A 13,478-nucleotide genomic window follows, 5' to 3' on the forward strand; every position below is an offset into this window, starting at 1 on the left:
GATTAATTCATGAATCAGGTTGTGGAGGAGTGAGGACTTCCTTTGTATGAGCCAGCTCAGGAGTGAAGGAGAAGCAGATCAAGTCAAGCTCAACTCCATATCGAGACAGGGTGGCTCCAGGGTCAGCATTGCTACCTCACAGCGCAGGGGCCCTGGGTCCAATTCCTGAGGTGCCGTCTGGGTGGAGTTTGCATGTTCTCCTCCTGTCCGCGTGGGTTTCCACCAGGTGCTCCGGTTTCCTCCCGCGGTCCAAAGACATTCTGGAGGGTTTATTGGCTTCTGGGAAATCCGGCCCTGGTCTGTGTCTGTGTTCTGCCCTGTGATGGACTGGTGTCCCTTCCAGGGTGTATCCTGCCTTGCACCTGCTGCTGCTTGCTGGGATAGACCCCAGCTCCCCCTCGACCCTGTACTGGATAAAGTTGTTGAAATACCAGATGGATGGAGCCTCTAGGTACTTATAAACAGCCACAACAGGGGCTACTGACGTAATCACTGCTTGACTGGTAAAGGGTGTAGAAATTCAGATGCTCACATGGGTGCAGTCAGGATTTGTTTGGTATTTACAGGGTCAGAAGGGTGGCAGTGAGTGGTGGTTTTATTTTAAGGATTGTCTTTGTGGTGTAGCTTCTGAAAAAGCCTGTGATGAAGTCTCCTGAATGGGACTTCGGACCCTTCTGTTGGCTGTTGTGCGTTTGTACGTGTGGAGTGCGGGGTGCAGTGTCGGTCATCCATCTGTACAACTTTTCATTTTTTTCTGCTCGCTTTTCAGATGAGCAGCAATGAAAATGTTAACAATTCAGTCAACATCCTGTTCCGTATTTCGTTGTTTTAAGCAACCATTTACTTGCTAGTCAATCTGAAGGGAGCTAGTCCTGTCTTTCTCCCCCACCACGTGTCGATGCGATCGACCAGTTTCCTGAATTACCCAGCCGTATCGCACAGTCACACCGCCCCCTGGTGGCGCAAGCACGAACTGGGCCTCGAACTACCGGAGAAGAAAATCGGAATTTTCCATCCTCATATTGTTGCAACCTTCGTTTGATTATGGGTTTTAAAAGCTTTAAGCCGCATTGTAATTGCTACTACCATGCGAGGCATCTGTTTCCCATCAAATATTTCCAGTAACCACGCCCGACTGTATGGGTTGATTGGGATGTGAAAAGCTGACCATGCTAATGAAGGAACCCCCGCTAGCGGACCGGAGTGTTACTTGCAGGGTGTGAATGGTCGCAGAAATCGAAAAACTCGCAAAAATTTAAGTAAAACAGCAGACTGCATTAAAATGCCACTGCCCAGCTGCTTTAACCGCAGATAACGTGGAAACGTCACTGAGAAGCAGTCGCTGAAAGAATGCTCTCCCCCGTCATGTGACAAGGACTACGGCTTCGTTTACATCCTTTGGGCCGATGGGCTTCGTGACGCCATTTCCGTTTCCGGCCGGACGTTCCCTGTACGTTGTTGGTGTCGCGCCGTGCGAGCCGAAGAGTTCACTCTTCTTCGGGAGCTGTTCGGGTTTATTTTACTGTTGAGTTTTTTTTTCCGATTATAGTAATATTTTTTAAGACGAAACTGCTGATATTTTACTTAAAAAGTCAACGTTTACCCATTTCAGGTGAACCCGCGTGGTGAGTACCGATTGGAAGAGAAACGGACGGTGTTAACGCGCCACATTATCGTCGTACTTTTGTTTATCGGTGTAGCTACTGGGGATTATGGGGTTTAGGAAGTGTTTCAGAACCGTTGATGTTCATCAGCGAAACTTTTAAATCCCCGATATAATCAGACATTGTAACCGCAGGACTTGAGACTCCCAGTGCACAGGGTCGTGTATATACGAGGGCATGGATGTGTCACGTTGACAACTTTCTTGTGAAATTAATTGAACAGATAGTATTGTAATTGCAAAAATGCTTAGTGTGTTTCCTGTAGCATCACAGTTAGCACCATAGCGCACTGCTGGGCATAAGTCCTGGGGTGGATGGGGCAGCTGGGAGGCGGACTATCAACACTGTAAAATCTGGAGTGGACACAGTGAGGGGCGCGCTGGGGCTCTGAGCTCATGCTGGCGGTGGAGCCTCTGGTGACCGTGTGAGAGAGCGCTGGACTGAGGGACCAGCTGAGAGAGCGCTGGACTGAGGGACCGTGTGAGAGAGCGCTGGACTGAGTGACCGGCTGAGAGAGCGCTGGACTGAGGGACCAGCTGAGAGAGCGCTGGACTGAGGGACCAGCTGAGAGAGCGCTGGACTGAGGGACAGTCTGAGAGAGCGCTGGACTGAGGGACAGTCTGAGAGAGCGCTGGACTGAGGGACCAGCTGAGAGAGAGCGCTGGACTGAGAGACCAGCTGAGAGAGAGCGCTGGACTGAGAGACCAGCTGAGAGAGAGCGCTGGACTGAGGGACAGTCTGAGAGAGCGCTGGGCTGAGAGACCAGCTGAGAGAGCGCTGGACTGAGTTACTGACTGAGGGACCAGCTGAGAGAGCGCTGGACTGAGAGACCAGCTGAGAGAGAGCGCTGGACTGAGGGACAGTCTGAGAGAGCGCTGGGCTGAGAGACCAGCTGAGAGAGCGCTGGACTGAGTTACTGACTGAGGGACCAGCTGAGAGAGAGCTGGACTGAGAGAGCTGGACCGAGGGACTGACTGAGGGACCAGCTGAGAGAGCGCTGGACTGAGGGACCGTGTGAGAGAGCGCTGGACTGAGTGACCGGCTGAGAGAGCGCTGGACTGAGGGACCAGCTGAGAGAGCGCTGGACTGAGGGACCAGCTGAGAGAGAGCGCTGGACTGAGGGACCAGCTGAGAGAGAGCTGGACTGAGGGACAGTCTGAGAGAGCGCTGGACTGAGTGACCGGCTGAGAGAGCGCTGGACTGAGGGACCAGCTGAGAGAGCGCTGGACTGAGGGACCAGCTGAGAGAGCGCTGGACTGAGGGACCAGCTGAGAGAGAGCTGGACTGAGGGACAGTCTGAGAGAGCGCTGGACTGAGGGACCAGCTGAGAGAGAGCGCTGGACTGAGAGACCAGCTGAGAGAGAGCGCTGGACTGAGAGACCAGCTGAGAGAGAGCGCTGGACTGAGAGACCAGCTGAGAGAGAGCGCTGGACTGAGGGACAGTCTGAGAGAGCGCTGGGCTGAGAGACCAGCTGAGAGAGCGCTGGACTGAGTTACTGACTGAGGGACCAGCTGAGAGAGAGCGCTGGACTGAGAGACCAGCTGAGAGAGAGCGCTGGACTGAGGGACCAGCTGAGAGAGCGCTGGACTGAGAGAGCGCTGGACTGAGAGAGCGCTGGACTGAGAGAGCGCTGGACTGAGGGACCAGCTGAGAGAGCGCTGGACTGAGAGAGCTGGACCGAGGGACTGACTGAGGGACCAGCTGAGAGAGAGCTGGACCGAGGGACCAGCTGAGTGACCGGGTGTTCTGTGTCCGCAGGCTGGGATGTCGCTGTCGAAGCGGGAGCTGGAGGAGCTCCGCCCCTGGGTGGAGCGGACGGTCAAGAAGGTGCTGGGCTTCTCCGAGCCCACCGTCGTCACGGCCGCGCTGCACTGCGTCGGCAAGGGGCTGGACAAGCGCAAGACCACAGGTCCGTGTGGCCGCCCGGCCGGCCAGCCGCCGTCGCTCTGAGGCCTGTGGCCGCCTTGCGCTGACCGCTCGCCCTGTGCTCTCCCCCCCCAGACCAGCTGAAGCCGTTCCTGGACGAGTCGACGGCGAAGTTCGTGGACCGGCTGTTCGAGGCGGTGGAGGAGGGGCGCAGCTCGCGGAACTCCCGCTCCGGGGGCGAGAAGAACCGCAAGCGGGACCTGAAGGTGAGGCGGGGGGGGGCAGTGGGCGAGGGGCAGGGCAGGTGGGGGGGGTAGCTGGGCGAGGGGCAGGAGGGGTGGTAGTGTGGTAGCTGGGCGTGGGGCAGGGCAGGTGGTCTGGTAGCTGGGCGAGGGGCAGAGGGGGTGGGGGGGGTAGCTGGGCGAGGGGCAGGGGGGGCGGTGGTGTGGTAGCTGGGCGTGGGGCAGGGCAGGTGGTCTGGTAGCTGGGCGAGGGGCAGAGGGGGTGGGGGGGGTAGCTGGGCGAGGGGCAGGGGGGGCGGTGGTGTGGTAGCTGGGCGTGGGGCAGAGGGGGTGGGGGGGGTAGCTGGGCGAGGGGCAGGGCAGGTGGTCTGGTAGCTGGGCGAGGGGCAGGGGGGGTGGTGGTGGGGTAGCTGGGCGAGGGGCAGGAGGGGTGGTAGTGTGGTAGCTGGGCGTGGGGCAGGGCAGGTGGTCTGGTAGCTGGGCGAGGGGCAGAGGGGGTGGGGGGGGTAGCTGGGCGAGGGGCAGAGGGGGTGGTGGTGGGGTAGCTGGGCGAGGGGCAGGAGGGGTGGTAGTGTGGTAGCTGGGCGTGGGGCAGGGCAGGAGGTCTGGTAGCTGGGCGAGGGGCAGAGGGGGTGGGGGGGGGGCGGTGGTGTGGTAGCTGGGCGTGGGGCAGAGGGGGTGGGGGGGGTAGCTGGGCGAGGGGCAGGGCAGGTGGTCTGGTAGCTGGGCGAGGGGCAGGGGGGGTGGTGGTGGGGTAGCTGGGTGCGGCGCCATGTGATCGTTAACCGCTCTCTGCCCGCCAGGAGGTGTTCGGGGAGGAGTCCGAGGTGGCGCGCGACGCCCCCGGGTCAGAGGCGGGCGTGAAGAGGAAACGGGTTCCTCGCTTCGAGGAGGTGGAAGAGCCCGAGGTGCTGCCTGGCCCCCCCTCTGAGAGTCCCGGCATGCTCACCAAGATGCAGGTAACGCTGGAGGCCAGGTCACCAGCAGGTCACCCCGCACACCTGGCTCTGACGTACAGGTCACCCCGCAACCTGGCTCTGACGTACAGGTCACCCCGCACACCTGGCTCTGACGAACAGGTCACCCCGCACACCTGGCTCTGACGAACAGGTCACCCCGCACACCTGGCTCTGACGTAGGGTCACCCCACACACCTGGCTCTGACGTCCGGGTCACCCCACACACCTGGCTCTGACGAACAGGTCACCCCGCAACCTGGCTCTGACGAACAGGTCACCCCGCACACCTGGCTCTGACGTAGGGTCACCCCGCACACCTGGCTCTGACGAACAGGTCACCCCGCACACCTGGCTCTGACGTAGGGTCACCCCGCACACCTGGCTCTGACGAACAGGTCACCCCGCAACCTGGCTCTGACGAACAGGTCACCCCGCACACCTGGCTCTGACGTACAGGTCACCCCGCAACCTGGCTCTGACGTAGGGTCACCCCGCACACCTGGCTCTGACGTACAGGTCACCCCGCACACCTGGCTCTGACGAACAGGTCACCCCACACACCTGGCTCTGACGTCCGGGTCACCCCACACACCTGGCTCTGACGAACAGGTCACCCGCACACCTGGCTCTGACGAACGGGTCACCCCGCACACCTGGCTCTGACGAACGGGTCACCCCGCACACCTGGCTCTGACGAACAGGTCACCCCGCACACCTGGCTCTGACGAACAGGTCACCCCACACACCTGGTTCTGACGAACAGGTCACCCCGCACACCTGTCACACATCTGTAAATATTGTGCTCATCAGTCACTGACGCACATCTGTTGCTATCGAGCGCACCTCTCCGTGCAACACAGGTGACAGAGGAACAGAGCTGTTATGCCTGATGTCTCCTCAGATCAAGCAGATGATGGAGGCGGCCACGCGGCAGATCGAGGAGAGGAAGAAGCAGCTCAGTTTCGTCGCTCCAGTGCCCGTTGTGCCGGTGAGGAGACTGGTTTACTGATTTTTACGATCTCCGGTCCCTGTCTCTGTAACCCACAAGGGCTTGTCGCTCTGACGGGGACTGTGTGTTGGGAGAGAAAGTGACGATGTGCTGTGGAAGTGTGTTCTTTCGATACGGTTGGAGTTCACAGTGTGGGGGGAAAAGACGTTGCGAATCAGGTTGTCAGCGGTCTCCCACTCTCTTCCTTTCCAGCGTCTGCCCTTGGCTCCCCCGGAGGCGAGCACAAGGGGGCAGTCGATTCCTCCTTCCCACGCTGCCACCTTCATGAACGATGCCATCGAGAAGGCACGCAAGGCAGCAGAGCTGCAGGCCCGCATCCAGTCGCAGCTGGCCATGAAGCCGGGCATTCTGGGAGCGCTAGGCTCTGGCACCAACAACCTAGTGGCCCTGGCCAACCTGCACGCCATGGGGATAGCGCCTCCGTAAGTCTGAGTGGGCAACTGCACCCTTCATCTTTCTCTGTGCTGTCCCTCTGTCTCTTGATCGCAGTGTACTTGGGCGTTTATGTCTGCCTGTATGAACCCCTCTCTCTCAGTGCAGTGTTAATGTACTGGAGTGTCCAGTCAGTGTGTCTGTATGAACCCCTCTCTCTCAGTGCAGTGTTAATGTACTGGAGTGTCCAGTCAGTGTGTCTGTATTAACCCCTCTCTCTCAGTGCAGTGTTAATGTACTGGAGTGTCCAGTCAGTCAGTGTGTCTGTATTAACCCCTCTCTCTCAGTGCAGTGTTAATGTACTGGAGTGTCCAGTCAGTCAGTGTGTCTGTATTAACCCCTCTCTCTCAGTGCAGTGTTAATGTACTGGAGTGTCCAGTCAGTGTGTCTGTATTAACCCCTCTCTCTCAGTGCAGTGTTAATGTACTGGAGTGTCCAGTCAGTCAGTGTGTCTGTATTAACCCCTCTCTCTCAGTGCAGTGTTAATGTACTGGAGTGTCCAGTCAGTGTGTCTGTATTAACCCCTCTCTCTCTCTTACTCTTCCACAGTAAGGTCGAGGCGCGGGAGGTGTCCAAGCCGACTCCACTGATCCTGGACGAGCTGGGCAGAACCGTGGACGCCAGTGGGAAGGAGGTGGAGCTGACGCACCGCATGCCCACGCTGAAGGCCAACATCCGCGCCGTGAAGCGCGAGCAGTTCAAGCAGCAGCTGCGCGAGAGGCCCTCCGACGACCTGGAGTCCACCTCCTACTACGACACCCGCGTGCCCCTTCCTCCGGCCCAGCGCCCCAAGAGGGGCTTCAAGTTCCACGATAAGGGGCGCTTCGAGAAGATCGCCCAGCGTATCCGCACCAAGGTGACACTGAGGGGGGAGGTCCTGAAAATTATGGGTCGTGAAACCTATATTATAGAGTTAATGTACTGGAGTGTCCAGTCAGTGTGTCTGTATGAACCCCTCTCTCTCTCAGTGCAGTGTTAATGTACTGGAGTGTCCAGTCAGTCAGTGTGTCTGTATTAACCCCTCTCTCTCAGTGCAGTGTTAATGTACTGGAGTGTCCAGTCAGTGTGTCTGTATTAACCCCTCTCTCTCAGTGCAGTGTTAATGTACTGGAGTGTCCAGTCAGTGTGTCTGTATGAACCCCTCTCTCTCAGTGCAGTGTTAATGTACTGGAGTGTCCAGTCAGTCAGTGTGTCTGTATGAACCCCTCTCTCTCAGTGCAGTGTTCATGTACTGGAGTGTCCAGTCAGTCAGTGTGTCTGTATGAACCCCTCTCTCTCAGTGCAGTGTTAATGTACTGGAGTGTCCAGTCAGTCAGTGTGTCTGTATTAACCCCTCTCTCTCTCAGTGCAGTGTTAATGTACTGGAGTGTCCAGTCAGTGTGTCTGTATGAACCCCTCTCTCTCTCAGTGCAGTGTTAATGTACTGGAGTGTCCAGTCAGTCAGTGTGTCTGTATTAACCCCTCTCTCTCAGTGCAGTGTTAATGTACTGGAGTGTCCAGTCAGTGTGTCTGTATTAACCCCTCTCTCTCAGTGCAGTGTTAATGTACTGGAGTGTCCAGTCAGTGTGTCTGTATGAACCCCTCTCTCTCAGTGCAGTGTTAATGTACTGGAGTGTCCAGTCAGTCAGTGTGTCTGTATGAACCCCTCTCTCTCAGTGCAGTGTTCATGTACTGGAGTGTCCAGTCAGTCAGTGTGTCTGTATGAACCCCTCTCTCTCAGTGCAGTGTTAATGTACTGGAGTGTCCAGTCAGTCAGTGTGTCTGTATTAACCCCTCTCTCTCTCAGTGCAGTGTTAATGTACTGGAGTGTCCAGTCAGTGTGTCTGTATTAACCCCTCTCTCTCAGTGCAGTGTTAATGTACTGGAGTGTCCAGTCAGTGTGTCTGTATGAACCCCTCTCTCTCTCAGTGCAGTGTTAATGTACTGGAGTGTCCAGTCAGTGTGTCTGTATGAACCCCTCTCTCTCTCAGTGCAGTGTTAATGTACTGGAGTGTCCAGTCAGTGTGTCTGTATTAACCTCTCTCTCTCTTTCTCAGGCTCAGCTAGAAAAGCTGCAGATGGAAATTGCCCAGGCAGCGAAGAAGACAGGTATCCAGGCCTCCACCAAGCTGGCCCTCATCGCCCCTAAGAAGGAGCTGAAGGATGGGGAGGTACCCCACATTGAGTGGTGGGACTCTTATATCCTGCCTGCAGGCACCGAGCTGTGAGTCTCTGTCTTCATCTTTTTTTTAGACTGTAACTCGATTTTGTCTCTGTCTGTCTCTCCGTTATGCAGTGACCACTGTAGAGCAGCGCAGTGGACAGTGTGCTCGTGTCCAGTCCTCTGTAGAGCAGCGCAGTGGACAGTGTGCTCGTGTCCAGTCCTCTGTAGAGCAGCGCAGTGGACAGTGAGCACTGTGTTGATTTCTTTTCTCTGGCTGTGTGTCCCAGGACCATGGAGGGTGTCCCTGAGGATACAGAATTCTTCGGGATTACAAACTTGGTTGAACACCCGGCCCAGATGAAACCCCCAGGTTCGGTGCTCTCTGCCAGTTTCTGCCTGCGTGGCTCTGTGAATGTTTCTGTGTGACCTGTCTGTGTGTGTGCGCGTGTGTGCAGTGGACACTGACCGGCCGATGACCCTGGGTGTGTCTGAGTGACCTGTCTCTCTGTGTGTGCAGTGGACACTGACCGGCCGGTGACCCTGGGTGTATACCTGACGAAGAAGGAACAGAAGAAGCTTCGCAGGCAGACACGCAGAGAGGCGCAGAAGGAGCTGCAGGAGAAGGTGCGACTGGGGCTGATGCCACCACCAGAACCCAAAGGTACTGTATAACCTGGAGAGTGTGAGGCTCTGGACTGCACAGCGCAGAGCCCATACAGCACACGCACAGTACAGCAAGAGCAGAGCCCATACAGCACACGCACTGTACAGCAAGAGCAGAGCCCATACAGCACATGCACTGTACAGCAAGAGCAGAGCCCATACAGCACATGCACTGTACAGCAAGAGCAGAGCCCATACAGCACACGCACAGTACAGCAAGAGCAGAGCCCATACAGCACACGCACAGTACAGCAAGAGCAGAGCCCATACAGCACACGCACTGCAGAGCATGAGCATGAGCCCATACAGCACACGCACTGCAGAGCATGAGCATGAGCCCATACAGCACACGCACTGCAGAGCATGAGCATGAGCCCATACAGCACACGCACTGCAGACCATGAGCCCATATAGCACACGCACTGTAGAGCGAGCGCAGAGCCCATATAGCACACGCACTGTAGAGCGAGCGCAGAGCCCGGACAGCACACGCATTGTACAGCGAGCGCAGAGCCCGGACAGCACACGCACTGTACAGCGAGCGCAGAGCCCGGACAGCACATGCACTGTACAGCAAGAGCAGAGCCCATACAGCACACGCACTGTACAGCAAGAGCAGAGCCCATACAGCACACGCACAGTACAGCAAGAGCAGAGCCCATACAGCACACGCACTGCAGAGCATGAGCATGAGCCCATATAGCACACGCACTGCAGAGCATGAGCCCATATAGCACACGCACTGCAGACCATGAGCCCGGACAGCACACGCACTGTAGAGTGAGCGCAGAGCCCGGACAGCACACGCACTGTACAGCGAGCGCAGAGCCCGGACAGCACACGCACTGTACAGCGAGCGCAGAGCCCGGACAGCACACGCACTGTACAGCGAGCGCAGAGCCCGGACAGCACACGCACTGTACAGCGAGCGCAGACCCCGGACAGCACACGCACTGTACAGCGAGCGCAGAGCCCCCACACTTGCTGTGCGGAATTTGTGCTGGGGGAGGGTTTCTCAGTCTCTTCCTCTCTCTCTGTGTCAGTTCGCATTTCGAACCTGATGAGGGTTTTGGGGACGGAGGCGGTTCAGGACCCTACTAAGGTGGAGGCCCACGTTCGCGCTCAGATGGCCAAGCGACAGAAGTAAGCAAGTCTCTTTCACCTTTCACCCTTCCACCCTCCTGCCCTCGCCCCCGGGGCGCCTGCGCCGCGGCTCTGCTGTGACGCAGGGGGTCCCCGCTCTCCCCCCGTTCGGGGTTTTTCTGTCTCTGTCCCCGCGAGCTCACCCCTCCCGCTCTCTGCCCAGAGCCCACGAGGAGGCGAACGCGGCCCGCAAGCTGACGGCGGAGCAGCGGAAAGAGAAGAAGGCGAAGAAGCTTAAGGAGGACCTGTCTCATGGGGTTCACATCGCTGTGTACAGGTGAGGGAGGAGGAGGGGCAAGTGAGAGAGGAGGAGGAGGAGGAGGAGGAGGGGCCAGGTGGGAGAGGAGGAGGAGGGGCCAGGTGGGGGGGAGCCAGGTGAGGGAGGGGGAGGAGGAGGAGGAGGAGGGGCCAGGTGAGGGGGGGGGGTAGGGGCCAGGTGGGAGAGGAGGAGGAGGAGGAGGAGGGGCCAGGTGGGAGAGGAGGAGGAGGGGCCATGTGAGGGGGGAGGAGGGGGAGGAGGAGGAGGGGCCAGGGGGGAGGAGGAGGAGGAGGAGGAGGAGGGGCCAGGTGAGGGGGGAGGAGGAGATCAGTGAGTGCACAGGTGACAGTAACGTACTGTCCCTTAACACATTGTCTTTCTCGCAGAATCCGAAACCTCACGAACCCCGCAAAGAAGTTCAAGGTGGAGGCGAACGCCAACCAGCTGTACCTGACGGGCACAGTGGTCCTTCACCGGGACGTGAACATCGTGGTGGTGGAGGGAGGTGAGCGGGGGGCTTCTCCCGGCCCAGGGGGGGCCGTGCGGCACGGTGGGCAGGAGGTCAGTCGGTCGGCCAGTGACGAGTGAGTTCATCTCCCTCCCCGTCTCTCCCTCCCGCAGGTCCCAAAGCGCAGAAGAAGTTCAAACGGCTGATGCTTCACCGGATCAAGTGGGATGAGCAGACAAACTCCAAACGGGATGGTGAGTGGGGGTAGGGGAGAGGGAAGAGGGGGACAGGGGAGAGGAGAGGGAAGAGGGGGACAGGGGACAGGGGAGAGAGGTGGAGGGGCGTTGTGTCTGTGCAGATTGTCTTCGTGCCTCTCAGGTCTCCCTGCGGTGTGACCTTGATTGTCCCTCTGTCTCCCTGCAGATGCCGAGGGCTCGGACGAGGAGGGAGTGAGGAAGAAGAACAAGTGCTCTCTGGTCTGGGAGGTGAGTGCCCGTCTGTCCTCCCGTCGGCACCAGACCCGGAGTCCCAGCAGGCTGGCGGCCTCTCTCATGCCCTGTCCCCTCTCGCAGGGCACGGCCAAGGAGCGCAGCTTCGGGGACATGAAGTTCAAGCAGTGCCCCACGGAGAACATGGCCCGGGAGCACTTCAGGAAGCACGGCACGGAGCACTACTGGGACCTGGCGCTGAGCGAGTCTGTGCTGGAGACCGCCGAGGACTGAGAGCCTGGGACTGCTGGGAGAGAGGGGCTGGCAGACTAGGACTGCTGGGCTGAGAGGAACTGGGAGACTAGGACTGCTGGGGGACAGAGGGACTGGCAGACTGGGACTGGTGGGAGAGAGGGGCTGGCAGACTAGGACTGCTGGGGGACAGAGGGACTGGCAGACTGGAACTGCTGGGGGACAGAGGGACTGGCAGACGGGGACTGCTGGGGGACAGGGACTGGTAGACTGGGACTGGTGGGAAACAGGGACTGGGACTGTTGGAGAGAGGGGGACTGGCAGACTAGGACTGCTGGGTTGAGAGGAACTGGGAGACTAGGACTGCTGGGGGACAGAGAGACTAGGAGACTAGGACTACTGGGGGACAAAGGGACTGGGACTGCTTGGGGAGAGAGGGACTGGCAGACTGGGACTGCTGGGGGACAGGGGACTTCAAGACTAGGACTGCTGGGGGACAGAGGGATTGGGATAGGGAAGGACTGGGAGACAGTGAAGACTGGGAATATTTGGAGCATGACAGTCTGGGTGGACTGGAAAGACTGCTGAGGACTGATAGACTAGGAATACTTGGGATAAGTGAGGGATTGAGAACAGGAATTGGAGAGACTGGGAGACAACACAGGAGACCACAAGGACTTGATCATTAGAGTTGATCCTTCCCATTTTCTCCACTAGCTGCAGTCTGATCCATTCCAGGATTTTTTTTTAGGACAGAAGCACTACCAGGGCTGCAAATGTGATGCTTGCTGCCTTGTTTTGAGACCATAGCTCATCATCAGATATATCGAGTTAATATTAAATACTGTGTGTATATATCTTTGTTTTTCTATTTTGTAAGTAACAATCTGCACAAGAGCCCTGCAGTGGATAAGAAAGCTTGGAGTGGATCAGACTGCTGTGCACTGGGAGTCTGACTGACAGCACTGTAAAACCTGGAGTGGATCAGACTGCTGTGCACTGGGAGTCTGACTGACAGCACTGTAAAACCCGGAGTGGATCAGACTGCTGTGCGCTGGGAGTCTGACTGGCAGTACTGTAAAACCCGGAGTGGATCAGACTGCTGTGCGCTGGGAGTCTGACTGGCAGCACTGTAAAACCCGGAGTGGATCAGACTGCTGTGCGCTGGGAGTCTGACTGGCAGTACTGTAAAACCTGGAGTGGATCAGACTGCTGTGCACTGGGAGTCTGGCAGTGTAGTGCTAGGAGAACTCTGAATCCTGTTCTGAGAGTTGACCGTTACAGTCGTTTCTGTCTATCTGTTGTCACATTTCACCATTATTATTGTGGACTGACTGCTCTGTACAGTCAATGGAATGACATTGTAAAAGTGTACATATTTTGAACAAAAACAATAAAAATTGAAAAAAATGCTGGGTTCTTTGTTTTTGTTGAGATGTTTTCCTGTTTGTCTAATCATGTGTTCTTGGAGAGCTACAGTTCCAGTGCAGTAGAACAGTCCTGTTACAATAGGAGCTACAGTCCCAGTCCAGTAGAACAGTCCTGTTACAATAGGAGCTCAGTCCCAGTCCAGTAGAACAGTCCTGTTACAGTAGGAGCTACAGTCCCAGTGGAGTAGAACAGTCCTGTTACAATAGGAGCTACAGTCCCAGTCCAGTAGAACAGTCCTGTTACAATAGGAGCTACAGTCCCAGTGCAGTAGAACAGTCCTGTTACAATAGGAGCTACAATCCCAGTCCAGTAGAACAGTCCTGTTGCAGTAGGAGCTACAGTCCCAGTGCAGTAGAACAGTCCTGTTGCAGTAGGAGCTACAGTCCCAGTCCAGTAGAACAGTCCTGTTACAGTAGGAGCCACAGTCCCAGTGCAGTAAAACAGTGTTACAATAGGAGCTACAGTCACAGTACAGTTGTCATTTTGCAATAATAGTTTAAATATATAGGTAGATCGGTTTTAACAGGTGTCTTCACGG

At 57.1% G+C, this 13,478-nt stretch overlaps 1 protein-coding gene across 1 annotated transcript; it reads left to right on the forward strand.

Moving 5' to 3' along the window:
• Positions 1–1,439: 1,439 nt before the first annotated feature.
• On the forward strand, positions 1,440–12,919 carry prpf3 (PRP3 pre-mRNA processing factor 3 homolog (yeast)). The gene is made up of 16 exons (XM_088905853.1): positions 1,440–1,625; positions 3,424–3,574; positions 3,667–3,797; positions 4,577–4,732; positions 5,634–5,720; positions 5,934–6,163; positions 6,723–7,029; positions 8,210–8,376; positions 8,604–8,686; positions 8,834–8,977; positions 10,023–10,122; positions 10,286–10,399; positions 10,768–10,886; positions 11,003–11,083; positions 11,253–11,314; positions 11,402–12,919. Exons 2-16 carry the CDS (start codon positions 3,430–3,432, stop codon positions 11,549–11,551), a joined length of 2,076 nt encoding a protein of 691 aa, XP_088761979.1. The 5' UTR covers positions 1,440–1,625; positions 3,424–3,429; the 3' UTR covers positions 11,552–12,919.
• The last annotated feature ends 559 nt before the right edge of the window (positions 12,920–13,478 follow it).

Source organism: Atractosteus spatula, chromosome 25 (assembly GCF_055471065.1).
Source record: "Atractosteus spatula isolate fAtrSpa1 chromosome 25, fAtrSpa1.hap1, whole genome shotgun sequence".
In the NCBI taxonomy this organism is placed as follows: Eukaryota; Metazoa; Chordata; class Actinopteri; order Semionotiformes; family Lepisosteidae; genus Atractosteus; species Atractosteus spatula.

What these genes read in the sequence shown, in the direction of transcription:
- prpf3 (XM_088905853.1), top strand. Translation starts at nt 3,430, where the DNA reads ATGTCGCTGTCGAAGCGGGAGCTGGAGGAGCTCCGCCCCTGGGTGGAG. An exon ending in GGCCCAGATGAAACCCCCAG is followed by an intron (nt 8,687 to 8,833) that starts GTTCGGTGCTCT and finishes CTGTGTGTGCAG; the next exon opens with TGGACACTGACCGGCCGGTG. An exon ending in AGTGCTCTCTGGTCTGGGAG is followed by an intron (nt 11,315 to 11,401) that starts GTGAGTGCCCGT and finishes CCCCTCTCGCAG; the next exon opens with GGCACGGCCAAGGAGCGCAG.